General features: G+C 37.0%; 1 protein-coding gene across 1 annotated transcript; it reads right to left on the bottom strand.

The window, feature by feature from the left end:
- Positions 1–699: 699 nt before the first annotated feature.
- UBLCP1 (ubiquitin like domain containing CTD phosphatase 1) lies at positions 700–27112 on the bottom strand. Its single transcript, XM_049874236.1, has 11 exons — positions 26862–27112; positions 23199–23410; positions 22302–22393; positions 21815–21900; positions 21616–21731; positions 20491–20589; positions 18221–18258; positions 17604–17702; positions 15032–15148; positions 5028–5155; positions 700–1519 (listed from the first exon to the last, which is right to left on the bottom strand). The coding sequence occupies exons 2-11, from the start codon at positions 23350–23352 to the stop codon at positions 1492–1494; spliced, it is 957 nt and encodes a 318-aa protein (XP_049730193.1). The 5' UTR covers positions 23353–23410; positions 26862–27112; the 3' UTR covers positions 700–1491.
- Between the last annotated feature and the right edge of the window lie 259 nt (positions 27113–27371).

Raw genomic sequence — 27371 nt, 5'->3', positions numbered from 1 at the left:
AGCTATTAAAAGTGGAAAAAGGTATCAATGAAATAAATACTCTAAAAAATTGTGGTATATGTCTAAATAGTTAAACTTAGGCTCATAATTAGGAAACTCATTTTAATTAAATCCTTTACTTAAAGGTTCTCAAACTGTTCTGCACTGTATATGCCTGTAATAACCTGTAACAAAGAAATACTGTATCTTTCCGAAAACACGGTGGTTCCATGAGCTACGTAATTTACCATATCTAATTAGCTGTCCTGAATGCACCGATAGTGACATATACACTTTTCAACTCATACAAAGTATTTTTTTCAAGAGGTCCTTGCCTGAACCCAATGTTTTTTTGTTTGTTTGTTTGTTTTTGTGATCCAAGAAAGAGGCAAATACTTGGGATAATATACAGCCAGCAACCCATATTGTAAGAAAACGTATTTATTATTTACACCACTGAAATAGTCCAGTAAGAACAATATACACCATGTTTATTTGAAAGGATCAGATTCCTTTCAAATACAGTAACTGTATAAAGCAATATTGTCAACACAAACAGTAATCACATTACGGTATCTATAGTGTAGGCTTAAGCAATGCAGAAATGTTTTTTTCATCCTATGACGGTATTTTTACCGAAGCACAGTGTTTCCACTTAGACAAGATACAGCTGGACCGGAACAAAAACTTCTGTTCATGCTTTTCAGGGCTGCATCAGTGATATGTCTCACTTTAAAATTCAGTGCCTTTAAATGCTTTTATGACGATGGTTTAGGCAGAAGTACTTTGATTTAAGCCACCAAAAAGAGACTGACTCCTGTTCCTTATTTTATTCTTTAGTCTTATGCTTTCGATTTCTCATACCATGGTATATCTGTATCACGGCTGATGTTTTCCAGTTTTACTTAAAGAACACTGTCACACATACAGACCAAACTGAGACAGCTCAGAATTCAGAGATCTAAGTAGTGGAGTACAGACGAGTTGTGTCTACGACAAAGGAATAAAAGATTGTTAGTAATTTAAGCATATTTAAATACTAGGTCCTTTACTTAATAACTTTTTTTTTTTTTCTGGTTTGAAAGGGAAAAACACTAGTTTCAAGATAGGTTTGGTCTTAGAGTTAGTGAGACAAAAACACAATTAAGACAAAAACACAACACATAACTTGTTTCCAAAGTCACAAAATAACATTCTTGAGCATACATTTTTCTCCATTTTGGGGAGGGGGCAGGGAAGGGAGGGGAGGGAATGGGAAAAAACTTAGTAATCAATGCTGGAGAAAACACTTTTTTCAAGGCTAACAGTATATACATATAAGAAAAAAATGGAATTTTTAAAGCATATTGCTATGATCTCCAAAAAATATAAAATTAAATTTACAAAAAACTGGAAGACAAAGTATAAGCAATCTGGTATTTGCTCAGTGTCCTGCACTATCATAATGATTTCCAGCATAAAAGCAAGTTCATGGATCTCAAGTATCTTCAATAACTGCAGTATAACTTATAATTACTGTCCTTGCTTCTTCGAGAGATACCTGCAAGAAATAAAATAAAGATGTCAAAGTTGTATCATACTAAATTCACAACAATCTAACTCTCTTCAAAGGAATGTAGTTTGTTTGAAAGCTATAACAAAGCTTTCAAATGAATACTTGTTAATTGCTAACATCTGTTGATCACTTATGTGCCAAGCACTGTTCTAAATTCATCTATGTTACGGACTGAATTGTGCCCCCCAAAACGTGCATTGTAATTCTATGCCTGTGGTTATAATTCCATTTGAGAATGGGTTGTCTGTCATGTTAATGAGGTGGGATTACCACAGAGTGTTTTAAATCAATCTCTTCTGAAATATAAAAGAGATTAAACAAGCAAGTGAGAAGACAGACAGGGGAAGACTGATGCCAAGTCACATGGTGATCTCCAAGGAACCAGGAAACAGAAGCTAAAGAGGCAAGGACCTCCTCCACCCAGTGCTGACAGGGAGAGAAAGCCTTCCCCTAGAGCCAGCACTCTGAATTCATACTTCTGGCTTCTTAGACTGTGAGAAAATAAATATGCTTGTTAAAGCCATCCATCCACTTGTATGTCTATAATAGCAGCACTAGATAACTAAGAAAATGTACTAACTCATTTAGTTCTCACAACAGATCTACGAGGACTTTTCTATTATAAATTCTTCCTATTTTACAGGCACAAATAGGTTAATCAAATTACTCAAGTTCAGACAGCTAGAAAGTGGCAGAGCTCAGATTCAAAACAAGGCTGCTTGGCTCCGGAGACTGTACCCTTTAACTATCACTCCATTTTGTCTTACTTGCAAATGTGGAAATATATTAAGTAGTACTGTACTTTCTAAATATAACTCAAACACCATTTAAAGACCTTATTTTTCTGTATGACTGTTTTCCCTCACTGTAGATAAGCATAAAGATAGTGAGTCAAAGACAATAAAGGACTTTAATCAAGGTTGTTAGAGACAGGAAGATGTTCATTTACTAAGCAAATTTTCTTCATATTATTTATAAGGGATCTACCACCAAATTAAAATTTTTCCATCTCTATTCCTAATATTTGTAAAGTTCTATAATTAGCAATGTGGGCTGGGGAAAGAGTTCTTAAAGTCAGAACTGGACAAGTTTTGATGGTGCAACTTGCTCACTTTGTGGCACCGTGTCAAGTACTGAGTTTCTCCATGACTCAGTTATGTTATCTCGAAAATGAAGATGGGGATAAAAATGTTCACAATCTGCCTTATCTTCCTAACAGGATTATGAAACTCAAATAAGAAGTCATTTGTCAAAGTGATCTGAAAAGTCAAAAGTGGAATTTGAAAGCCAAAGTGCTATTTTATTACATGAACAGTTTATTTTGTTGCTGTTATTACTGGAACCAGATTAAAACAAAAAATTCAACCTTAAAGATCTAATTTCAAAACTTACTTGCAGTACATAGTAATCCCTTCCACTTCTCCAGAGGTCCTCCCTGCCAAAATCTTCCTGTTTATGTGTAGTCTAATCTAGTTTTATGCACACATCTGTGCTTAGAAAACATCTGGAAGGCGATCCACCAACATGATAATAGTGGCTCTTTAGATAGGAAGATCATGAGTAACTATTTTCCTAGCGGAATACATTTTTTGCTATAAACAGAGATTACATGTAGAGTAAATTTTAATATTTTCCAGGAAATTTTTATGTATTTTATTTTACCCTGACATTATTTTGCAGTATGAGAACAGGGATTACAGCTCATGATACATAAAAAAATGATTTACTTAATGACACAAAAGAATTAACATTGAGCATCATAAATCTATACCAGTCTCTAAAGTCCTCTACACTAGAAGCATTTTCTTAAGAGTTTAAGAGATGTAGGGAATGGATAAACAAGCTGTGGTATATACACACAATGGAGTATCACATAGCATCAACACCGGCACAAATCAAAAAAACAGGAAATAAATGCCAGAGAGGCTGCGGGGAGATAAGAACTCTTATGCACTGCTGTTGGGAATGCAAAATGATATAACCATTTTGGAAAATGATATGATGGTTCCTCAGAAAGCTAGAAATAGAAATACCATATGATCCAGCAATCCCACCTCTAGGAATATATCCTAGAGAAATAAGAGCCACCACACGAATAGACATATGCACACCCACGTTCACTGCAGCATCATTCACAATAGCAAAAAGACGGAAACAACCTAGATGCCCATCAACAGATGAATGGATAAACAAACTGTGGTACATACACACAATGGAGTATTACACAACGATAAGAACAACGATGAATCTGTGAAGCATCTCATAACATGGATCAATCTGGAGGGCATTATGCTGAGTGAAATAAGTCAATGACAAAAGGCCAAATATTTTATGAGACTACTACTGTAAGAACTCATGAAAAGGTTTACACACAAAAAGAAACAACCTTTTTTTGAGGGTTACAAGGGAGGGGAGGGGTGGCGATGGAAAAACATTAAATACATAATAGATAAGTGGTAACTCTGGTGAAGGGTAAGACAGTACACAATACTGGGGAAGCCAGCACAACCTGTACAAGGCAAAGTCATGGAAGCTCCACAGGCACATCCAAACTCCCTGAGAGACCAAACTGCTGGACTGAGGGCTGTGTAGACAATGGTCTTGGGGAACATCTAGCTCAATTTGCATAACATAGTTTATAAAGAAAATGTTCTACATTCTACTTTGGTGAGTAGCATCTGGGGTCTTAAAAGCCTGTGAGCGGCCATGTAAGATACAACACTGGTCTCACCACTTTGGGAGCAAGGGAGAATGAAGACAACTAAAGATACAAGGGAAAGATTAGTCCAAAGGACTAACAGACCACATCTACCACAGCCTCCACCAGACTGAGTCCAGTACAACTAGATGGTGCCCAGCTACACCAACTGTTCTGACAGGGATCACAACAGACGGTCCCAGACACAGCTGGAAGAAAATGTAGAACAAAATTGTAACTCACAAAAGACCAGACTTGCTGGTCTGACAGAGACTGGAGAAATCTCGATTGAGAGTATGGGCCCCAGACACCCTTTTAGCGCAGTAATGAAGTCACTCCCTAGATTCACCCTTCAGCCAAAGATTAGACAGGTCCATAAAGCAAAACAAAACTAAAGGGGCACACCAGCCCAGCAACAAGGATTAGAAGGCAGGAGGGTACAGGAAAGCTGGTAAAAGGGAACCCCAGGTCAAGAAGAGAGAGTGCTGACATGTTGTGGGGTTGTTAACCAATGTCATAAAACAATATGTGTACTAATTGTTTAATGAGAAACTAGTTGCTTCTGTAAAACTTCATCTAAAGTACAATTAAAAAAAAAAAGAGATGTAGGTTTAAGAACAAGCTAGAGGTTAAGATAAAAGGGAAAAATATTTTCTGGAGATGTCACTGGATTAAAAAATATTTTTAGAATTCAGCCATTTTAAATAAAAATGAAGAGTTATGTATATACTAGTGTCGTTAGACAATTTAATTTGTTAACTTAAGGAGAAAATGAATAAGCAACTTCACACTTACCTTTCCCAATATTTGTGGTTTAGCTCCAAAAAGTCATCTAACTTTGCTATTTCCTTGAGGTATTGAGTTAATTTTAAAAGTTCTCTGTCTTTATCTCGATTTAGGTGCGCTTTCATAAAAGGTCTTATCTATTAGGAAACAAACATTTTTCAGCATTTCATGTTGCAGTAAGAAAAACTAACACAAATCTACATCATATTCTATCATTTTAATTAGAGTTAATAAGGTTAAAGTATCACCGAGTACATCAATATTAAAAATTACTTTTTTACATTAGCCTTGATTGAATAAAATGATACAGTACAGTGTCTATGCTATAAGTTCAAAGCTCTTCCACCATTTTTTACCTTATTGTCCAACACCAACTTTTTTACAGCACTTAACACCTCTGGTTGGCTACTATATTCTGCAAAACTGCTTAGACGTTCCCTTCTATCATTCCAGTTACTTCTTACTAATCAAATAATTTCATTCACATTACTTCATTTACAATAACTTAACCTAAATACAAGCTGGATCTAACAGGGGAGTGAAATAAACCTTAACATTAATAGTTTTCATTTCAATATTTTTCTATGAATTTTTTATATAGGTAAGATATTATACATTTGTGTAGCCTGTTTATCATTGAAATACCTAAAAAATCATTTTTCAATTGTGCAAGAGTTTTCCCATAAAAAGAAGAGTCATATTTTCCAAAATTTTAAGTATGATATATTTTATGTTGAAAAGCAAGAATATAAAAGGCATTAGCTCAAATTATAAAAGTCAGGATAGTAGCTGGTGGGGATTATAACTGGTAAGGGATATTATTTCTTGATTTGGGTGGTAGTTATATGTGTTGTCTTTACAACAATGTGTTAAACTTTAAGTTTTATGCACTTTTCTTTATATTTCCAATAAAGAATTTTTTTAAAGCAATTTTTACCAGCTCAATTATCTTTATACAACCAAAGATAGCTTTTTTTTATTAACTTTTATTAAGCTTCAAGTGAACGTTTACAAATCCAATCAGTCTGTCACATACAAGTTTACATACATCTCACTCCCTACTCCCACTTGCTCTCCCCCTCTTGAGTCAGCCCTTTCAGTCTCTCCTTTCTTGACAATTTTGCCTGCTTCCCTCTCTCTCTATCCTCCCATCGCCTCTCCAGACAAGAGTTGCCAACACAATCTCTAGTGTCCACCTGATACAATTAGCTCACTCTTCATCAGCGTCTCTCTCCCACCCACTGACCAGTCCCTTTCATGTCTGATGAGTTGTCTTCGGGGATGGTTCCTGTCCTGGGCCAACAGAAGGTCTGGGGACCATGGCCGCCGGGATTCCTCTAGTCTCAGTCAGACCATTAAGTTTGGACTTTTTATGAGAATTTGGGGTCTGTATCCCACTGATCTCCTGCTCCCTCAGGGGTCCTCTGCTGTGCTCCCTGTCACGGCAGTCATGGATTGTGGCTGGGCACCAACTAGTTCTTCTGGTCTCAGGATGATGTAGGTCTCTGGTTCATGTGGCCCTTTCTGTCTCTTGGGCTCTTAGTTGTCGTGTGGCCTTGGTGTTCTTCATTCTCCTTTGCTCCAGGTGGGTTGAGACCAATTGATGCATCTTAGATGGCCGCTTGTTAGCATTTAAGACCCCAGACGCCACATTTCAAAGTGGGATGCAGAATGATTTCATAATAGAATTATTTTGCCAATTGACTTAGAAGTCCCCGCAAACCATGTTCCCCAGACCCCCGCCCTTGCTCCGCTGACCTTTGAAGCATTCATTTTATCCCGGAAACTTCTTTGCTTTTGGTCCAGTCCAATTGAGCTGACCTTCCATGTATTGAGTGCTGTCTTTCCCTTCACCTAAAGCATTTCATATCTACTGATTAATCAATAAAAAAAACCCTCTCCCACCCTCCCTTCCTCCCCCCCTCGTAACCACAAAAGTATGTGTTCTTCTCAGGTTTACTATTTCTCAAGATCTTATAATAGTGGTCTTATACAATATTTGTCCTTTTGCCTCTGACTCATTTCGCTCAGCATAATGCCTTCCAGGTTCCTCCATGTTATGAAATGTTTCACAGATTCGTCACTGCTCTTTATTGATGCGTAGTATTCCATTGTGTGAATATACCACAATTTATTTACCCATTCATCCGTTGATGGACACCTTGGTTGCTTCCAACTTTTTGCTATTGTAAACAGAGCTGCAATAAACATGGGTGTGCATATATCTGTTTGTATGAAGGCTCTTGTATCTCTAGGGTATATTCCCAGGAGTGGGATTTCTGGGTTGTATGGTAGTTCTATTTCTAACTGTTTAAGATAACGCCAGATAGATTTCCAAAGTGGTTGTACCATTTTACATTCCCACCAGCAGTGTATAAGAGTTCCAATCTCTCTGCAGCCTCTCCAACATTTATTATTTTGTGTTTTTTGGATTAATGCCAGCCTTGCTGGTGTGAGATGGAATCTCATTGTAGTTTTAATTTGCGTTTCTCGAATGGCTAATGATCGTGAGCATTTTCTCATGTATCTGTTGGCTGCCTGAATACCTTCTTTAGTGAAATGTGTGTTCATATCCTTTGCCCACTTTTTGATTGGGTTGTTTGTCTTTTTGTGGTTGAGTTTTGACAGAATCATGTAGATTTTAGAGATCAGGCGCTGGTCGGAGATGTCATAGCTGAAAATTCTTTCCCAGTCTGTAGGTGGTCTTTTTACTCTTTTGATGAAGTCTTTAGATGAGCATAGGTGTTTGATTTTTAGGAGCTCCCAGTTATCGGGTTTCTCTTCATCATTTCTGGTAATGTTTTGTATTCTGTTTATGCCCTGTATTAGGGCTCCTAGGGTTGTCCCAATTTTTTCTTCCATGATCTTTATCGTTTTAGTCTTTATGTTTAGGTCTTTGATCCACTTGGAGTTAGTTTTTGTGCATGGTGTGAGGTATGGGTCCTGTTTCATTTTTTTGCAAATGAATATCCAGTTATGCCAGCACCATTTGTTAAAAAGGCTTTCTTTTCCCCAATTAATTGACACTGGTCCTTTGTCAAATATCAGCTGCTCATACGTGGATGGATCTATGTCTGGGTTCTCAATTCTGTTCCATTGCTCTATGTGCCTGTTGTTGTACCAGTACCAGGCTGTTTTGACTACTGTGGCTGTATAATAGGTTCTGAAATCAGGTAGAGTGAGGCCTCCCACTTTCTTCTTCTTTTTCAGTAGTGCTTTGCTTATCCAGGGCTTCTTTCCCTTCCATATGAAACTGGTGATTTGTTTCTCTATCCCCTTAAAATATGACATTGGAATTTGGATCGGAATTACGTTAAATGTATAGATGGCTTTTGGTAGAATAGACATTTTTACTATGTTAAGTCTTCCTATCCATCAGCAGGGTATGTTTTTCCACTTAAGTATGTCCTTTTGAATTTCTTGTAGTAGAGCTTTGTAGTTTTCTTTGTATAGGTCTTTTACATCCTTGGTAAGATTTATTCCTAAGTATCTTATCTTCTTGGGGGCTACTGTGAATGGTATTGATTTGGTTATTTCCTCTTCGGTGTTCTTTTTGTTGATGTAGAGGAATCCAAGTGATTTTTGTATGTTTATTTTATAACCTGAGACTCTGCCAAACTCTTCTATTAGTTTCAGTAGTTTTCTGGAGGATTCCTTAGGGTTTTCTGTGTATATAATCATGTCATCTGCAAATAGTGATAACTTTACTTCTTCCTTGCCAATCCGGATACCTTTTATTTCTTTGTCTAGCCTAATTGCCCTGGCTAGGACTTCCAGCACGATGTTGAATAAGAGCGGTGATAAAGGGCATCCTTGTCTGGTTCCCGTTCTCAAGGGAAATGATTTCAGGTTCTCTCCATTTAGAGTGATATTGGCTGTTGGCTTTGCATAGATGCCCTTTATTATGTTGAGGAATTTTCCTTCAATTCCTATTTTGGTAAGAGTTTTTATCATAAACGGGTGTTGGACTTTGTCAAATGCCTTTTCTGCATCAATTGATAAGATCATGTGGTTTCTGTCTTTTGTTTTATTTATGTGATGGATTACATTAATGGTTTTTCTGATATTAAACCAGCCTTGCATACCTGGTATAAATCCCACTTGATCAGGGTGAATTATTTTTTTGATGTGTTGTTGGATTCTATTGGCTAGAATTTTGTTGATGATTTTTGCATCTATGTTCATGAGGGATATAGGTCTATAATTTTCTTTTTTTGTAATGTCTTTACCTGGTTTTGGTATCAGGGAGATGGTGGCTTCATAGAATGAGTTGGGTAGTATTCCGTCATTTTCTATGCTTTGGAATACCTTCAGAAGTAGTGGTGTTAACTCTTCTCTGAAAGTTTGGTAGAACTCTGCAGTGAAGCCGTCCGGGCCAGGGCTTTTTTTTGTTGGGAGTTTTTTGATTACCGTTTCAATCTCTTTTTTTGTTATGGGTCTATTTAGTTGTTCTACTTCTGAATGTGTTAGTTTAGATAGGTAGTGTTTTTCCAGGAATTCATCCATTTCTTCTAGGTTTGCAAATTTGTTAGAGTACAATTTTTCATAATAATCTGAAATGATTCTTTTAATTTCATTTGGTTCTGTTGTGATGTGGTCCTTCTCGTTTCTTATTCGGGTTATTTGTTTCCTTTCCTGTATTTCTTTAGTCAGTCTAGCCAATGGTTTATCAATTTTGTTAATTTTTTCAAAGAACCAGCTTTTGGCTTTGTTAATTCTTTCAATTGTTTTTCTGTTCTCTAATTCATTTAGTTCAGCTCTAATTTTTATTATTTGTTTTCTTCTGGTGCCTGATGGATTCTTTTGTTGCTCACTTTCTATTTGTTCAAGTTGTAGGGACAGTTCTCTGATTTTGGCTCTTTCTTCTTTTTGTATGTGTGCATTTATCGATATAAATTGGCCTCTGAGCACTGCTTTTGCTGTGTCCCAGAGGTTTTGATAGGAAGTGTTTTCATTCTCGTTGCTTTCTAAGAATTTCCTTATTCCCTCCTTGATGTCTTCTATAACCCAGTCTTTTTTCAGGAGGGTATTGTTCATTTTCCAAGTATTTGATTTCTTTTCCCTAGTTTTTCTGTTATTGATCTCTAGTTTTATTGCCTTGTGGTCTGAGAAGATGCTTTGTAATATTTCGATGTTTTGGACTCTGCAAAGGTTTGTTTTATGACCTAATATGTGGTCTATTCTAGAGAATGTTCCATGTGCACTAGAAAAAAAAGTATATTTTGCAGCAGTTGGGTGGAGAGTTCTGTATAAATCAATGAGGTCAAGTTGGTTGATTGCTGTAATTAGATCTTCCGTGTCTCTACTGAGCTTCTTACTGGATGTCCTGTCCTTCTCCGAAAGTGGTGTGTTGAAGTCTCCTGGTATAATTGTGGAGGTATCTATCTCACTTTTCAATTCTGTTAAAATTTGATTTATGTATCTTGCAGCCCTGTCATTGGGTGCATAAATGTTTAATATGGTTATGTCTTCCTGATCAATTGTCCCTTTTATCATTATATAGTGTCCTTCTTTATCCTTTGTGGTGGATTTAAGTCTAAAGTCTATTTTGTCAGAAATTAATATTGCTACTCCTCTTCTTTTTTGCTTATTGTTTGCTTGATATATTTTTTTCCATCCTTTGAGTTTTAGTTTGTTTGTGTCTCTAAGTCTAAGGTGTGTCTCTTCTAGGCAGCATATAGATGGATCGTGTTTCTTTATCCAGTCTGTGACTCTCTGTCTCTTTATTGGTGCATTTAGTCCATTTACATTCAGCGTAATTATAGATAAGTAAGTTTTTAGTGCTGTCATTTTGGTGCCTTTTTATGTGTGTTGTTGACAATTTCATTTTTCCACATACTTTTTTGTGCTGAGGCATTTTTCTTAGTAAATTGTGAGATCCTCATTTTCATAGTGTTTGACTTTATGTTAGTTGAGTCGTTACGTTTTTCTTGGCTTTTATCTTGAGTTATAGAGTTGTTATACCTTTTTGTGGTTACCTTATTATTCACCCCTATTTTTCTAAGTAAAAACCTAACTTGTATTGTTCTATATCGCCTTGTATCACTCTCCATATGGCAGTTCAGTGCCTCCTGTATTTAGTCCCTCTTTTTGATTATTGTGATCTTTTACCTATTGACTTCCATGATTCCCTGTTATGTGTATTTTTTTTTTTAATTAATCTTAATTTGTTTGTTTTTGTGATTTCCCTATTTGAGTTGATATCAGGACGTTCTGTTTTGTGACCTTGTGTTGTGCTGATATCTGATATTATTGGTTCTCTGACCAAACAATATCCTTTAGTATTTCTTGTAGCTTTGGTTTGGTTTTTGCAAATTCTCTAAACTTGTGTTTATCTGTAAATATCTTAATTTCTCCTTCATATTTCAGAGAGAGTTTTGCTGGATATATGATCCTTGGCTGGCAGTTTTTCTCCTTCAGTGTTCTGTATATGTCGTCCCATTCCCTTCTTGCCTGCATGGTTTCTGCTGAGTAGTCTGAACTTATTCTTATTGATTCTCCCTTGAAGGAAACCTTTCTTTTCTCCCTGGCTGCTTTTAAAATTTTCTGTTTATCTTTGGTTTTGGCGAGTTTGATGATAATATGTCTTGGTGTTTTTCTTTTTGGATCAATCTTAAATGGGGTTCGATGAGCATCTTGGATAGATATCCTTTCGTCTTTCACGATGTTCGGGAAGTTTTCTGTCAGGAGTTCTTCAACTATTTTCTCTGTGTTTTCTGTCCCCCCTCCCTGTTCTGGGACTCCAATCACCCGCAGGTTATCCTTCTTGATAAGAGTCCCACATGATTCTTAGGGTTTCTTCATTTTTTTTAATTCTTTTATCTGATTTTTTTTCAGCTATGTTGGTGTTGATTCCCTCGTCCTCCAGATGTCCCAGTCTGCATTCTAATTGCCCGAGTCTGCTCCTCTGACTTCCTATTGCGTTGTCTAATTCTGTAATTTTATTGCTAATCTTTTGGATTTCTACATGCTCTCTATGGATTCTTGCAACTTATTAATTTTTCCACTATGTTCTTGAATAATCTTTTTGAGTTCTTCAACCGTTTTATCAGTGTGTTCCTTGGCTTTTTCTGCAGTTTGCCTTATTTCGTTTCTGATGTCTTGAAGCATTCTGTAAATTAGTTTTTTATATTCTGTATCTGATAATTCCAGGATTGTATCTTCATTTGGGAAAGATTTTGATTCTTTTGTTTGGGGGGTTGGAGAAGCTGTCATGGTCTGCTTCTTTAAGTGGTTTGATATGGATTGGTGTCTCCAAGCCATCACTGGGAAACTAGTTTTTCCAGAAAATCCGCTAAAAAAAAAATGCAGTCAGATCCCTGTCAGAGTTCTCCCTCTGGCTCAGGCTATTCGGATGTTAATGAAGCCGCCTGGGGAGGGTGGGGGAGGGAACAGAGAGATAGGAGAGTAGCACCTCAGAATATAGCCAGAGTTGCTTGTCTTGCTTGGAATGACTATTATATCTGAGATTCCCGCGGGGCGTGTCGCCTATGTGTGCTGGCTGTGTGGAGATTGCCCCCGCGGGGTCTGGCTCGCTGGAGTCACGGTCAGATCCTCCGCTTCCAGCCCCACGCCCAGCGTCAAGGCTCCCCTACTGGGACGGTGCACTCTCGACTCCAAAATCAGTCGCTGCCTCCCGGGGACTTCTTGTCCCTCCAGCCGCGTTGCTGTGCCGCCTCCGCGAACCAGTTGGGCCGCTTCCCGAGGTTAGTTCAGGTGGGTGGAGCAGCTCCCCGTGCTTGTGCCGTGACCGAGTGTCCCGGCTGGGACGCTGTTCTCCCCGCTCCAATACCAGTCGCTGCCTCCCGGGGACTTCTCCTACCGGCTGCGTCCCACGCCGCCCGCGGAACCGGCTGGTCCCCCTCCTGGGGTTAGTTCAGGGGGGTGGAGCAGCTCTCTGTGCTTGTGCCGTACCTGACTGGTACGCTGGTTCCAGGCTCTGAAAACAATCGCTGCTTCCCCGTATTAGTTCGTTCTCTGTCTCTAAATCTGTGTTTGTTGTTCAGAGTTCGTAGACTGTTATGTATGTGATCGATTCACTTGTTTTTCCGTGTCTTTGTTGTAAGAGGGATCCGAGGTAGCGTCTGCGTAGTCTGCCATCTTGGCTCCGCCCCCTCCAAAGATAGCCTTTTGAAAATTCTTTATTAATTTTGGATAAAATGATATGCCTGTGGAATGCTTAAAAATACCTCCTGAATTAGAATTTCTGGGACTGGGAACATTATGTATTTTTAGGAATTCCTTTAGTGATTTTACTGAGTAGTTCTGGTTTTAAAATCCCTGCTCTAAAGTAACAAGAACTAGAACTTTATATCACCTCTCTATGCATAGGAGTTCCTCGGTGAGAGTCAATGTATTTGGCTGCTAACCAAAAGGCTGGAAGTTTGAGTCCACCCAGAAGCATCTCAGAAGAAATGCCCAGCAATCTACTTCCAAAAAATCAGTCACTGAAAACTCTGTGGAGCACAGGTTCCACTCTGACACATATGGAGTCACCATGAGTTGGAGCTGACTCGATGGCAACTGGTTTTTCTCTTTCCACCTAGAGATGAAACCCACTGCAGTAGAGTAGATTCCGACTCATAGTGACCCAAAAGGACAGAGCAGAACTGCCCCATAGGGTTTCCAAGAGCAGCTGGTGGATTTGAACTGCTGACCTTTTGGGTGGCAGCCGAGCTCTTAACCACTGGCACCATTAGGGCTCCATCAAGAGATGAGTAAGGCCCAAATGTTGACTGGGAAAATAAAGTTTCTTCTAAACATACATGAAACCGACTATTCTATTTAAAGTTAAAAAAAAAAAAAGCTTTCTTCAAACATCTTTCCTTTAATATCATGACCTCATCTCCTTGGCAGAACAGGTAATAACAATTAATTTCATAGAGAATTAGCTTCACATCAATCAAATCTCTGAAGAAGACATTTTTGTACCTTATATCTGGTGAACTACACACAGGAAAAGCACTTCTCCCAAAGCCTCTAACACAAACCATTCTCTTAAGGGTAAGATAACCAGCAATCTACTTAAGTACTTTTATTCCAATTCACTACCTAAATTAGCATTCTATCCCCATTTTACACTAAATACCACATCAACAGATTTTAAGGAGAGCTTCAAAACTCTACTTCCTTCAAATATTTCTCTTGCCTTTAAAATTACCAAGAACACAGCTGGCTGGGAAAAGTTCAGGACTAAGAATAAAAATATCTTAGTGTCAGGATTTCCACTTCAATGGAGACTTTATCTGCAATAGTACCAAGATAATACATGCCTATTTTTTCCATACTCATAATCTGCTGACACATAAGCAACCATGGGTACCAGAAATTTTTAAAGTTTCAAACTTCTCTCTTACCAATTTTACACTGCTGCCAGCATTAAATATCACCACCACGCCTACACAGGACCACACGTGACTGCACGCTAAGACCACCACTGATCTAGGAACCAAGTCACTTAGATTCTAACCCAAATTCTATCATTAACCAGTTGCACACATAACCTTGGGTAAGTCATGAACTTTCTGAACCTCAGATTATGTCTATGAAGTAGATGAACAAGATGACTGAAGTTCCTTCTAGCACAGGCATTTTATAGTTCTAAGACCTACTTGCCTTCTGTGAATTTCAAAAACCTCTTAGTTTCAATTAAAAAAAAAAAAAAATCCTTACTGCTAGCTCTCTGGCTAATCAGAGCATCAGAAATTTTAAGACTCCAAATAAAACATCTGGTCATTTCACTTTTGACACTAAAGTTCAATGGCAGTAAGCCCAAGTTGTGCCACAAAACTAAAAATAAGACAGTTGGATGAGTTGGCTAACCAAGATGATATCAATGCAAAGGAGGGTATTCGATTTTATATGTACTATTTTAAAAATTTAAATAGTACTCTTGCCAGTAACCATAAGAATGTATACAACACTTAAACAAATTCATAAAATCCAACCAATGTTTAAAGTTTTACCACATCTTCTAGATTATATGAGCATATATTAAGTAAAAATCGTCTTACCTTTAGCCCATTCTGTGGATTCATTAGAAAATTTCTTCCTATGTCATCAAACATAATGGTGTTCTTTTTGCTGTAAAACTCCGAAAACTTTCCCCATATAACACCAAGAGGTTTTACCTTAAAACAAAGTTTAGATTTAACTCAAATTTAAATCAAAAGGACAGAAATACTACAAAATGCACGGACACAACTATGCCAGAATGTTCCTTTTCCCCCGTACGATGATGATGGCTGGCAGTCACTCTGTAGACTGATCATAGCTAAATTGCAACACACTTTAAAAGTACTATGTATCATATGATGTTAATGTCTGAAAAGTTTGCTCAGGTCTAACTTAACTAAATCCACTTTAAGACTTTCTGTCATTTTAATATGAAGACTTTGGGTCAAATGAAGAGTAATTATTTAATTATAAAATGATGGAAAATTAATTAGAAAAGGAAAATAACTTTTTTAGATGTCTAATAAGTGATCACATGATTTCCTGGACATATGTATGCCAAAGCTTGAGGGTCACAAGGGGGTCTGTTTTCAAAACTAGAAAATTTTACTGAGGGACAATATACCTGGCCCTTTTAATTCATAATTTAGGTATTTTGCATAGGAATAAATGATTTTAACTAATTCAGTGGCTCAGAAGCATAATTTCTAGGATATCTGATGGCTTAACTTCAAATGCATCAAAGTTTGTAAATTCTTGCTCTTATTTCTGAATCCTTAAATTGAGGCTTCAAAATGAGAATTCCTTCTATACTCATATCTTTGGTAATTACATAAAATCTCAGTAAAACCACACAAGTAATAATAGTAACTGCCTGCAGGGAGGAAATTAAGTGGCAGGGGGATGCAGGTGGGCCGAAGACTTTTCATTATGATCTTTATTTTTATTGTTGAATCATGTTAATATACATTCAGAAAGTTTTGTAAATTTTTTTTTTAGTTTTATTGTGCTTTAAGTGAAAGTTTACAAATCAAGTTAATCTCTCACACAAAAATTTATATACATCTTGCTACATTCTCCCAATTGCTCTCCCCCTAATGAGACAGCCCGCTCCCTCCTTCCAGAACGTTTTTAAAGGAAATTAATTTTTAAAAGAAAATGACTTTTTGCTGAAGGCAGGGATCTCATCTATTAATTGGTAATATATAAATGCTGACAAAGGCTTCTTCATGAGTTCCTGCTGGCTGCTTTAAAAATGTTTTCTTTTTCTCCTATAATTTATTTTAATATGGAGAAAACTTTTTTTTTTCTTAGTATCCTATCTACTGCAACAAATAATACTGAAAATTTTAATTCTACAAAAATTTTTTATGACACCTAGGGTTAGAAATCCTACATCCTCCTAAATAATGCTGTCATTTTGCAATTAGGCCAGGCACCATTTCTTCCCCAAAACATGGACTGCTTTGTTCTCAATTCTAAAGATAATATTGCTGACTGCAGAAAAATTTGAATACAGAAGAGCACAAAAAAATACTTTGACACCTATAATCCAGTACCAAGGATAACAACTAGATATTCTGATGTATTTACCTCTAGTTTTTTTTTTTTACAAAGAGCAGCAGCCTCGAGAGTTCACGAGGGGAACCCTGAACCAAACAAAGGTTAAGAGCTATTTTCTAATGGCTTGCAAATACTGCCAAAATACTTCCTTAATGATGTATCATGAAAAATTTTTAATATCATTAAATATTCTACAACATCAAATGATTAGATACATTCTATTAAACAGATGAACAAGTTTATATATCCAATTTCTATTGTTTTTTTTATTGTTGGATATTAGGATTTTTATTCCTCTTTTTACTCTTAGAAATACTTTTATGTTTAACATTTTCCAAACCTATTTTTACATTTAGATTTATAACTGTAGATAATAAACAGTATGCAATATGTCCCCAGTATATGCAGTATTTCCTTTATTGAAAAAGTCCCACGAACTTAGTCATGATTTTGACAATTTTAATACTGTCTAAGCTTTCCTACTATCCTAAGTTCTCCCCAATTCCTACCAGTTTGTGTGCTTCCAGAGGGCATGGGCCACATCTCACTAGTCTCTTTATTCCCAACAGTGCCTATTACAGGGCCCTACAGACAGGAGGTGCTCAATAATGTGACTAGTTACTTGATGAGAAACAAAGTGAAGAACTCTCATTTTTTTTAACCAGGCCCTTTCTCTAATGGTCCTTATTGCTCTTCTCTAGGGCTGTGCATATATCACTCCAAGGCACGAGCATCATGGTGTTCATTTACCAGTTTCATATGTTGCTAGTATATTCCTTGATGATGCTGAGTATTTTTCTCACTTTGTCTGTAGCCACCATTATCACAGAACAATTTTCTATAACCACAAGTTCCTTCCTTGATGGTACTGTCTCAAGGTCCTTAACTTTATCATTAAAATGTGGATCTTTTAACATTAAGTGTATCTTCCTACATCAAAATGCAACTGTCACTTTACTACCCACTCAGGTGAATTTCTAAACTCTATAGTCTATTCTACCAGTATAAATGCAAAAAGTGCACTAGAAAATAAACAAGTCTTTAAATAGAAGTAAAATGATTTCTTACGTCTATTAATCCTCTCCTTGGGGTGTGCACTGTTATCATAGCAGCACTGTCCAACATGAAGGTAATCTTATAGTTTGCATTAGTGCTCACTCCCAGCTCCTATAAACACAAACATTCATATGGTTAAAATATAATACTGAGGGAAATCTCAGGCTTCCTGAAGATTCCAGCTGCCATTTCCTATGATGCTAAATTTCCACCCCCTTGGCCACGACATCTTGCTAAACAAGTAGCATGTATTTTAGTTTCATTTACCTAAGTCGATAAACGGTAGTTCAAGGAAAATCTAGAAACAGATTACTTCCCCACTTACCACTTGAGAAGAGCATTAACCCTTTTTAACTATTACACAGCAGAGCAAAAGAGGGAAAAGAAATCATTATTGTAAAATGGGAAAAGAAAAGCAAGGGGAGCTTAGCAGTACTTTTTCTTGAAAACAACTTAGGTATTCAGTACATCCTGTCATTAAACAGACTTTAAACACACCTCTACTCCCAATGTTGGTATCTGTTTATTACGAAACACTTTCCAATGAGAATGAAACTAATTCCTAACACTTCTAACAACACAAATACAGTTTCAAAACATTTTTAAATGGATTGTTTTCTAACACTTACTTTCATTTTAGCTTCAATCCACTTCATATTTGTTGCAGCTAAAACATGAGGAATGATAATACAATACATATGAAAAGTTTGTTTTATTTTAAAAACTTTCTTCTGTATAAGTTTTCTAAGAAAAACTAAAGTTTAAATGCATAACAGACCCTAACATATTTATGATTTTCTTATAAATATTTATAAAAATAAATTTACTTTAGTGAGTCTTCAAGACAGAATAAAATTGAAACAACTTGAATTCATAGGGTGTAGGTAACCAATGCTCAACAGAACTGTGAACCTGAGAATGTCATAAATCAAGAAATTCTCTTTAAAAAATAAGCCAGCCACTATTCTTCTCTATCAATTTCAAACTTAAATTTTGGGTACCTCGATGTCAACTTTGTTCCATGTTCTCACTTCCAGACAACACCCGGGTATATATATCAATATACACATAATAATGCTGTATATCAAAATTTAATGTTGAAGGTTAGCGAGGTTCAATAAATATTGTCAGGCTTCGGAAACTTAGTGCTCATTGAGTCTAGCAGCCTTTAAGGAGGAATTTAAGACAACTAAATTCAGAAACTGTTCCTATGTTACGTACGTGCTCACTGTCAAGACCTTAACAGTTTGAGGATTATTCAATCCTTAGCTTTATTTGTTCTCCTAGTCCAAGTTACTAAACCATACAGGTATTACCAAATAAACTGTTTAAAAAGGGAAGTAGTTGAATTATTTTATTTTTATATATGTATACACACACACACGTTTTTAAGACAAAAGATGGACCTGAGTTCTCAAAAATCTTTAGCACACACACAAAAAGAAGCGAAAAGAATCAGCTTACATGCCAAAATTAGTGTATCTACACTGAAAATAGTCATGAAATAGGGAAAAAACAATTCTTTTTAAATTCAGTATCTATTTTCTAAGTCCCAGATGAAAGACAAAAAAAACCTCAAAGCTAATAAAAACAGTCCTAATTTTAAGTAACTATTACATGTCACACATGGTGCTAGTTGCTGTACTGATATTTTTATTCTTACAACTACACTGGAATATAGCTTTAGTTATCTTCATTTCTCAGATAAGGAAACTAAGGCTCAGCGAGATTAAGTGACCTGTCAAGTGTCACAAAGGGCAGAGCCAGAATTAGAACCCTAGTCTATTTAGCTCCAAAATAAAGTGCCCTTTTCAACGTACTACCATGAAATATCATAATTTATAAAAATAACTTATTTTAAATTTATGATTTTAAAAGATTCTCTGAATTTCTAAATCTACCTTGATAACATTTAGAAGGTAAGCTTTTCTCAAAAGTCATCTCAGGTGTCAAGAGCTGCTGAACAAAAACATGCTTCCCAGAAACCCTTTTCCCCCCCTTCTCTTATTAAACCAGAAAATTGGCATATTTTAACTATCTATTTAATTTTAATGGCTATGAACTAAATATTAACACTGAATAATGGAAATACTCTGTTTATAAGGAAAAGTACAAACAAAATTTATAGACCGTAAGAGCAACTGTGTGGCTTCTTTTTAATGAACTAGTACAATTAAATATAGCATCTTTAATTATGAGATTTTATTTAATTTACAATCAGGATAGTTCTTCTCTACACATGACATTGCCAAGATGGCAAACGCTAATGTTTGTGGGGATGGAATGTATAAATCAATTCACTGCCTTCCTTTTTTGAGAAAGTCTCATTACCAAAAAAAAAAAGTCAGCTGAAATCAACAGTGTGCTTAGTAGTCTATTTACTTTTTGAAGCAAACTCATTATCTTATCACAAGCCTGTAAGTTCTTGGAACGGTCCATACACCGTAATTTGAGAATCACTGCTTTAGTCCATATGTTAATTTTTTTCTTAATTCATATTGCCTTTATTTCTGAGGGATTACATCACCGTTTTTTTGTTTGTTTGTTTGTTTTAACATTTCTTCTTTCAAGGAATAAAGAAGAAAGTAACAATATCATGAAGTACCAAAAATTCTACAGTAAAGATCAGGAAAAAAAAAATCCAAATCAGAGTGGGACCATTGTAAAAATAAGGTCATTTTCATTCAGACATCATAATCTACTCTCTTCCTATACTTAGTTATCTCAGTGGTATTTGGCAAATATGTATGAGTTTATGCTGTGATTCAAGAAAATCAAACATGCGTCATAAGAAATTTCCTTGGAAAATACACAGGCATTTTAAGTCATATTTCATAAATCAGAATATTATAAGGAACAATGTTATTTCCATGAAATCTAAACAAAAAACATAGCTTACACCAAATAACAATATCATAATCCTCATAGGCAGATGTTAGGAACTCGTGAAGATATGGCCGCATTAATTCTACCCCAGTCTCTGCACAAGACCTATGGTCTAAAAGAAAACCAATCACAGATGAGTATGAGTTTATCATCACAGACAAGAACCTCATATCAACGAGGCTTATGAAATGTAATACGAACAAAAAAAAAAAAAATTGTTTTTATACACAGTTGCAATTGCTTCAGATTGGATTACACTGTTACAGAGATGTCTTTCAAAGCACACAATTTCATAATCTTGAGATCTAATTTTAATTTATCAATTTTGCTCAATTTGCAAAGGATCATATGGTAAACTGTAAATTTTTTTCTCATCAAATTTCTGGAGTGTAGATGTTAGTTAGTTTATGATAATGAAAGACAGACTAGAGACACCTATACTCACTTTTAGCCATTCCCCTTCCAGATGTAATTGAATCTCACCAAAACGACAGGTTCAATTAATTTAACAATTAGATTTTAAAATAAAGGTACGTTAATTTACAATATACGTATAAAGTTCAGGATTGCAGGTAAATAAGTTCATTCTAATATCAGGAGTTAACTAAATATTTCTTAGCAACATTAAAGCATGAAATAAGTATTTTTCTTTTTTGACACGAGAAATTTTAAGTTCAAGAATCTTCCCCAAACATAGTTGAACATAAAACCAGGGATAAAATATTAAAAATAATTTAAAAGTATTTCCCAGAGAAATTTAAATGTTAATCAATGGGGAAAGACTTGGTTACATTGTGATGCATCCACAGACTAGAATACATGTGACACCCTCCAAAAAAAACTGAGTAATATTTAATGACTAAGAAAATGCTCAACATATCATTAAGTAAAAGAAAAAAAATAGATAAACAATCACACCCTGGAAAATACTCATCAAGATAACAAGAGTGGTCATCTCTGGGTCTTGCAATTACAGGTGACCTCTTTTTTTGCTTAACCGTATTTTCTATGAGGAATGATTTATTTTTGCAATAATAAGAAAAGAAATATAAATAAAATATTTCATGTGAACCCAGAGTTGCTGGGGGGAAAAGTTGTGGGGAACAGAGAAGACAAAGAGCATGATTAGCTGACTTACCAAATAATGTATAATCAACATCTAGTACTAAAAGCTTTTTCCCTTCCCTGGGAGGGTTTAAAATTTCCACTTTGTACTCTTTAACTCTGCGAGAAATTTTCAGTAGGTTTTCTTCTCTAATGGAAAAAAATAAAAAGATAAAAACATTCACTTTTTGTCTCATTACAACCAAGTTCCTTTGAGAGTGAAAAGCACTCACCTATTTTCTACTTCAACTACTTCGTCTTCAATATCAAAGTCGTTGACAACATCATCATTGTCAGGGGGTGGACCTAAGACATCTTCCTATTAAGATGAAAAAAAAGTTTTGTTTTACCATATTATCTTTGTCGTAACAAAAGTCTAGAATAAAAATCAAATGAAAGGTTCAACTGTGTTCAAAAGTCTTTCAAGCACACAGTGTGGAAAAATTTCCACAATTAATAATTTGATATATATATCCACTGCACAGATTTACCATGTTAAATTTGACCATTTGGGCTACTACTATACTTACAGCTAACTACGTACTAAAAAGCTCCCAAGTATTTATCTTCTGCTGAATTAATACCATGTTCACTGGGCAGCTTTTATCTTCATTGACTGCTAGACTGACAATTTTACGGCAATTAAAACTATGATACAACAGTGTAGTATAAACTATAATATCTTCAAAGGGACAAATGGTAACAAAAGTAAACATTTACCAAGCTCTCCTCACGAGTTCCCATCATCATGATTTTAGTATTTGGTTTCAGTTTGAGAGCTCCAAGCTTAACATCATTTTCTGCAGGTTTGCCTACAATACAAGCAAATGACTGTTTTCTCACTAAAGTTCAGATGCTGGTTTCACTATTCCATTATACAAAACCCTAACATTAAAAGGTTTGGTACAGATTCTATAGCAGTTTGTTTTTTCTTTGTTGTTGTTGTTTGTTTGTTTTCCCTTAAACTATCAAAGTGTTACTGCTGAATTAGAGTTATACCAAGGCACTGAGAAGCCGCAAATAATACAGGGGTTGTTTTTTCCCCAACTGCATCTTAGAGGAATACCTTTATCCAACTAACTAAGCAAAAAATAAAAATTAATGTTTTATTTACTTATTCAAGATGAAGCGCTTCCCAAAAAGACTTGAAAATTAAGTACCTAAAAAACTCAACTGTAGGTTTACTGCTACTCAAAACTCACCCTTTAAAGATACAAGAGACACAAAACACTATGAAAGCCCCTTTTAGATTATAACACTATCTATAATTTGTAAATATCATTACTTTCAAAATGTAAGAGATAATTTGGTGTGAGTACAAGGCCCAAGCTGTAACAAAAAGGCTATGCTTGAAGGTAAATGTCAAAAAATAAAGTACACTGTTTCACCTGGGACGTCTGTGCCACAGGTTTAACAAGCAAACACCAACTGTCAGAGAGATGAAACTTAATCTTAATACTAGTGGTATTTCCCAGCAACTTTTATTCTTCTTACTTTTAATACTAAAATAATTTCTCAAGGAAATCTCCAAGGGAAAAACTTTATTAAAGGAAATAACATATTATAGCAAAATCTGTGAATATATGGATGGAAAAAAACAGACAGGGAGAGAGTTACCTTTAACTTTGAGTCCAAGTAACTTCTGGCGTTCTGGCAGCACTCCTGTAAGGGTCTTGAGAAACTGTTTGAGATCTAGCACAGTATCATCTTCTGAAAGTGTGGTCACTGAATATTCCTGTCCACCCCATTTTACTATCAGAGGGACAGCCATCCTTGAAACATATGACGGGGCAGTTTTCAATCAGAAAAATATTAAAAAAGAAAAAAACCTAGAAAAGACATATACAAATAAACAAGTTAAAATAGATATATCCAAGATGTATCCAAACTTGTATCTTTAAATTTTAAAAGCATGTGCAGTCTGACTCCTATTTTACAATTTGATGATAGAGAAGCAGAATTTTTTCCTTACAGCGGTGCTATGAGAACCCTAAGTTATTCGAACTCAAAGATAATTCTCCCACCATCCCAATTTTTTGCTTAGAGTTACTGCTTCCTAATACTCTCTCAGATTCTCCCTGGTCTACCAGAAAGGTACAGTGGTGACGTATCTTTCCCACTCTATTTAGTAACGTTTATGCTACAGCCAAGTTTCTTAACCATGGACTATCTGCGTTCATTTAACAGTGCAGTTGTTAAGAGCACAGACTCGCACCAGAGTACCTAGGTTCAGATCCCATGCCCATGTCTCCCACTTATTAGCTATTTGACCTAGGGATGTTACTTGACTCCTAGTGCCTAGGTTTCTTCATTGTAAAACAGGGATGATAATACTACCTACTTCATAGGATTCATATGAGAATTTAGTTTAAAAAAAAAAAAAAAAAACCCCGCTGCTGTTGAGTCGCTTTTGGCTCATAGCAACCCTAGAGGACAGAGTACAACTCCCCCATAGGGTTCCCAAGGAGAGTCTAGTGGATTCAAACTGTCAACCTTTTGGTTAGCAGCTATAGCTCTTAACCACTACACCACCAGGTTTCCAGGATTTAATTAATATTTATAAATCACACAGTACCTGGCACTATATAAGTACTACATAAATACTTACAAGTGAGCACTATATAAATAAGTGTTGTTAAATTTAAAAAACTGAATGTTTATTAATGTTCCAGGTACTGCACTAAATAAACAATTATCTCATATTTGACTACACAATTTTTGTGCAATTTCATCTAGTCCTCATAAGGTTTAAGACGAATTTTCCCTGTTTCACAATTAAGGAAACTGGAGTTCAGAGTATACATAATCTGCTCATGGCTGCCACACAGCTGTTAAAAGAACAAGGTCTTCTAACTAAATCTCCTGTTTCTTCCCCTCCACAACTGTCTTTCTTGACTCAGACCTACAGGAGTTAAGGCAAAACCCACAGGAAAGGCTCTAAGCACATTAGATCACAGGCAAGGATCTATGCACACAAAGATTATGTAGATAGCAGCCGCTACTCTTGTCAACATGTGTATTTCTTCCCCCATAAAGCTCTTTACAAGTTTTCATAAGCTCATTCTTCCCACAGGTCAGAGCATTGGATTTTCTCATCTGGAAGTATTGGTATTTTCAAATGCTTTCACTTATTTAATGAAACATTTGCTTGCACTCTTCATGTACTAAGATCAACTGCAAAAAACAAAGCAAATTTTGAATCTCAATAGCAAAAATACTTGGAAACAAAATGTCTCCAACATGTTCCATTAGAGGAAGACCAAAACCCAAAACCAAACCCACTGCCATCAATTCCGACTCAGTAACCTTATAGGACAGAGTAAACTGCCCCACAGAGTTTCCAAGGAGTGCCTGGTAGATTAGAACTGCCGACCTTTTGGTTAGCAGCCATAGCTCTTAACTACTATCCCACAAGGGTTTCCATCAGGAAGAGGGTACATAAATTCACTTCTATTTACTCTTTTATGTTTAAAATCTGATCTGCTGAAAATTTAAAGCAAGTGTGCTAACTTAAGGCAATGTATTCCATTCTACAGAGAATTTACTCTAACATGTTATGATTCCATAAAACCAAATGGACCTTTTGAGTCAAATATGAAATATGACCTAATATTATTTTTCTGTGGGAATAAAAATAACTTATAAGAGATAAGAATGCAATCAGCATTAATACAGTATATGATATGATGGGCAGAGCAGAGTTTGGAAGGAGATCACATGAGTTCCAAGTGAGCTTGGACAAGTCAGTTCACCTTTAGGCCAGTGGTTCTCAAAGTGTGGTCCTTGAAAACTAGTCAAAAATGTTACCTGGGGAATGGAGGGAAGAAACCTCGCTCTTTGTCTTAACAAGTCCCCCAGACAATTCTGATGGGCAGTAAAGTTTCAGAGTCATGATTCTAAGCTCTTCCATTTTCTCAACCTTCAAAAAAAGAACATGTGCCAGATGGCAGGGGACCTATCTGCTTAGTAAAACAGTTTACAAACATTATGAATCACCTATGCCACAACTGGACATTCCAAGTTGGCAAATGCTCTAAAGGACCAAGCACAATAAAATGCCATAAAAATTTTAAATGCCTAAGTCCTTAACACTGTTTTTAAGTTACTGAACCTCATTTCTTCAACATTCAGATTGCTCACACCAATGGAGGAGCACAATACAAACACTTGAGTCATTTTATGTTTCCCCACTTAACCTTCTTTCTTCTTCACTATTCTAATACCCTGTATCCTTCTGCACCCTACAGGAATTACAATTGAGAAGTTATTGAGGTGGGGGGCGGGGGGAGGACAATCAAACCCAAGCTTAATTTTTACATCTCATGGGAGCACACCTTCATGGTAAACTTAGGGTCAAGAACAGCTGTCTGGGTTCAAGTTTCTCTTCTGCCTAGTACACTATGTGACTTTGCTTAGTCCATTTCTCAAGTCCTAACTCTGGGACTCAGTCTCCTCATCCACAAGATGGGGTTATCAATATTTATTTGATAAGAATACTGTTGTAAGAGGTAAGATAACAGCTGCGACAACACTTTGTACACTGTAAAGAGCAATATGACTGGTCGTGGTGGTAAAAGTAATAATGATAACATGGCAAACAATTTTACTACTTCGTTTACTATTGGAAATACTGAACTGCCAACTACTGTGCTCTTTTTACAGATTAGATAACTGGAGAAGTTACACAACTTCCCCAAGATCACGAAACTAGAAAGTGGCAGAGATAAAAATCTGAAATTGTACCAAAAGTAATATCTTAGGAATTGATGGGAAGACGAGTTAACTTTTCAACAGCTTAGTGAGAGGGAAGGGAAAGTACTGTCAGCTCCTAGCCAGGACAGCTCAGCAGTAGCAGCTGCGAGGTGGTGCTTAAGACAGAACCGTTGAGAAGTCACTGGCATGGAGCGGCATCAAGACAGCAGGTAGAGACCCCAGAGGGAGAGGGCCAGGATGCCTTGAACAAGGAAGGTGACGGGGAGAGACAGAAAATCCCACAAGAGGGAAGAATAAAGTTTGGGGACGCAAAATCCACTGGGGCGCAGGAAGCCCTCGACACAGACGAGAAGGCCGGATGGGAGTGCGGCGGCCCCGCGACGAGCGGGCCGGGGCCAGGGGCCTGGACGGCGGACCGGGACCGTCGCGGCCTGGGGCACCCAGAGGGGCTCCCAGCCCGCCCCCGTCAGCCACGGCGGAGGCCACACAACGAGGAAGGTATCCGCGGGACCCCAGCCCTAAGGCGTTTCCACCGGCAGCGAGCCGAGGTTCCCCGCATCCCCTCACCTGGACCGCGGAGAGCCGGGGGCTGCCGACGCAAAAGGTGGCCTCGGTGGAATCTAAGGCGACCGGAAGTGAAGGGCGGAGAACGGAACCGGCGGATGAACCGGAAGTAAGTGGTTTAAGACGGAAACACGCTGGCCGCTGGAGGGCCGCTTCCCTTGTTTTTCTTCGGGTGCTAACGCTAAATAGCCGCTGCGAGCGATGCGCGCGCGGCTATGAGGGAGCCGGGCCTCTTCGAGACTGTGACCGCTATGCAGATGCCGGCAATCCCGAGTGGCCGCTGGCCCGCGCTCGTTCTGCGCATGTGTGGGCTAGCGGGTCTCTGACCCAGCAGGGCGAGCGCTGTGGGATGCGACGTCCCGGATGGTGGGCAAATTTGGATCTGGGTCGGTTAGCGGTGCTCTGGCTTTCTCAGGTGTGCTGAGTCTTCCTGGGACTCGAGACTAGGTATCTTGATACTGTCTCATGTTCCGAATGACGCCTGAAAGGTGACTTTTGAGCACTGAAGACTTA

The sequence above is a fragment of the Elephas maximus genome, chromosome 2 (genome assembly GCF_024166365.1).
Source record: "Elephas maximus indicus isolate mEleMax1 chromosome 2, mEleMax1 primary haplotype, whole genome shotgun sequence".
Lineage (NCBI taxonomy): Eukaryota > Metazoa > Chordata > Mammalia > Proboscidea > Elephantidae > Elephas > Elephas maximus.
This window is presented reverse-complemented; position numbering and strand designations above follow the sequence as displayed.

Excerpts from the sequence above, each read along its gene's own strand:
- UBLCP1 (XM_049874236.1), bottom strand. The coding sequence starts at position 23,352 with ATGGCTGTCCCTCTGATAGTAAAATGGGGTGGACAGGAATATTCAGTG. Across the intron at positions 22,394-23,198 it reads ACTTGGACTCAAAGTTAAAG|GCAAACCTGCAGAAAATGAT; the intron begins GTAACTCTCTCC and ends CTTGTATTGTAG. Across the intron at positions 21,901-22,301 it reads GAACTCGTGAGGAGAGCTTG|GAAGATGTCTTAGGTCCACC; the intron begins GTAAATGTTTAC and ends TCATCTTAATAG.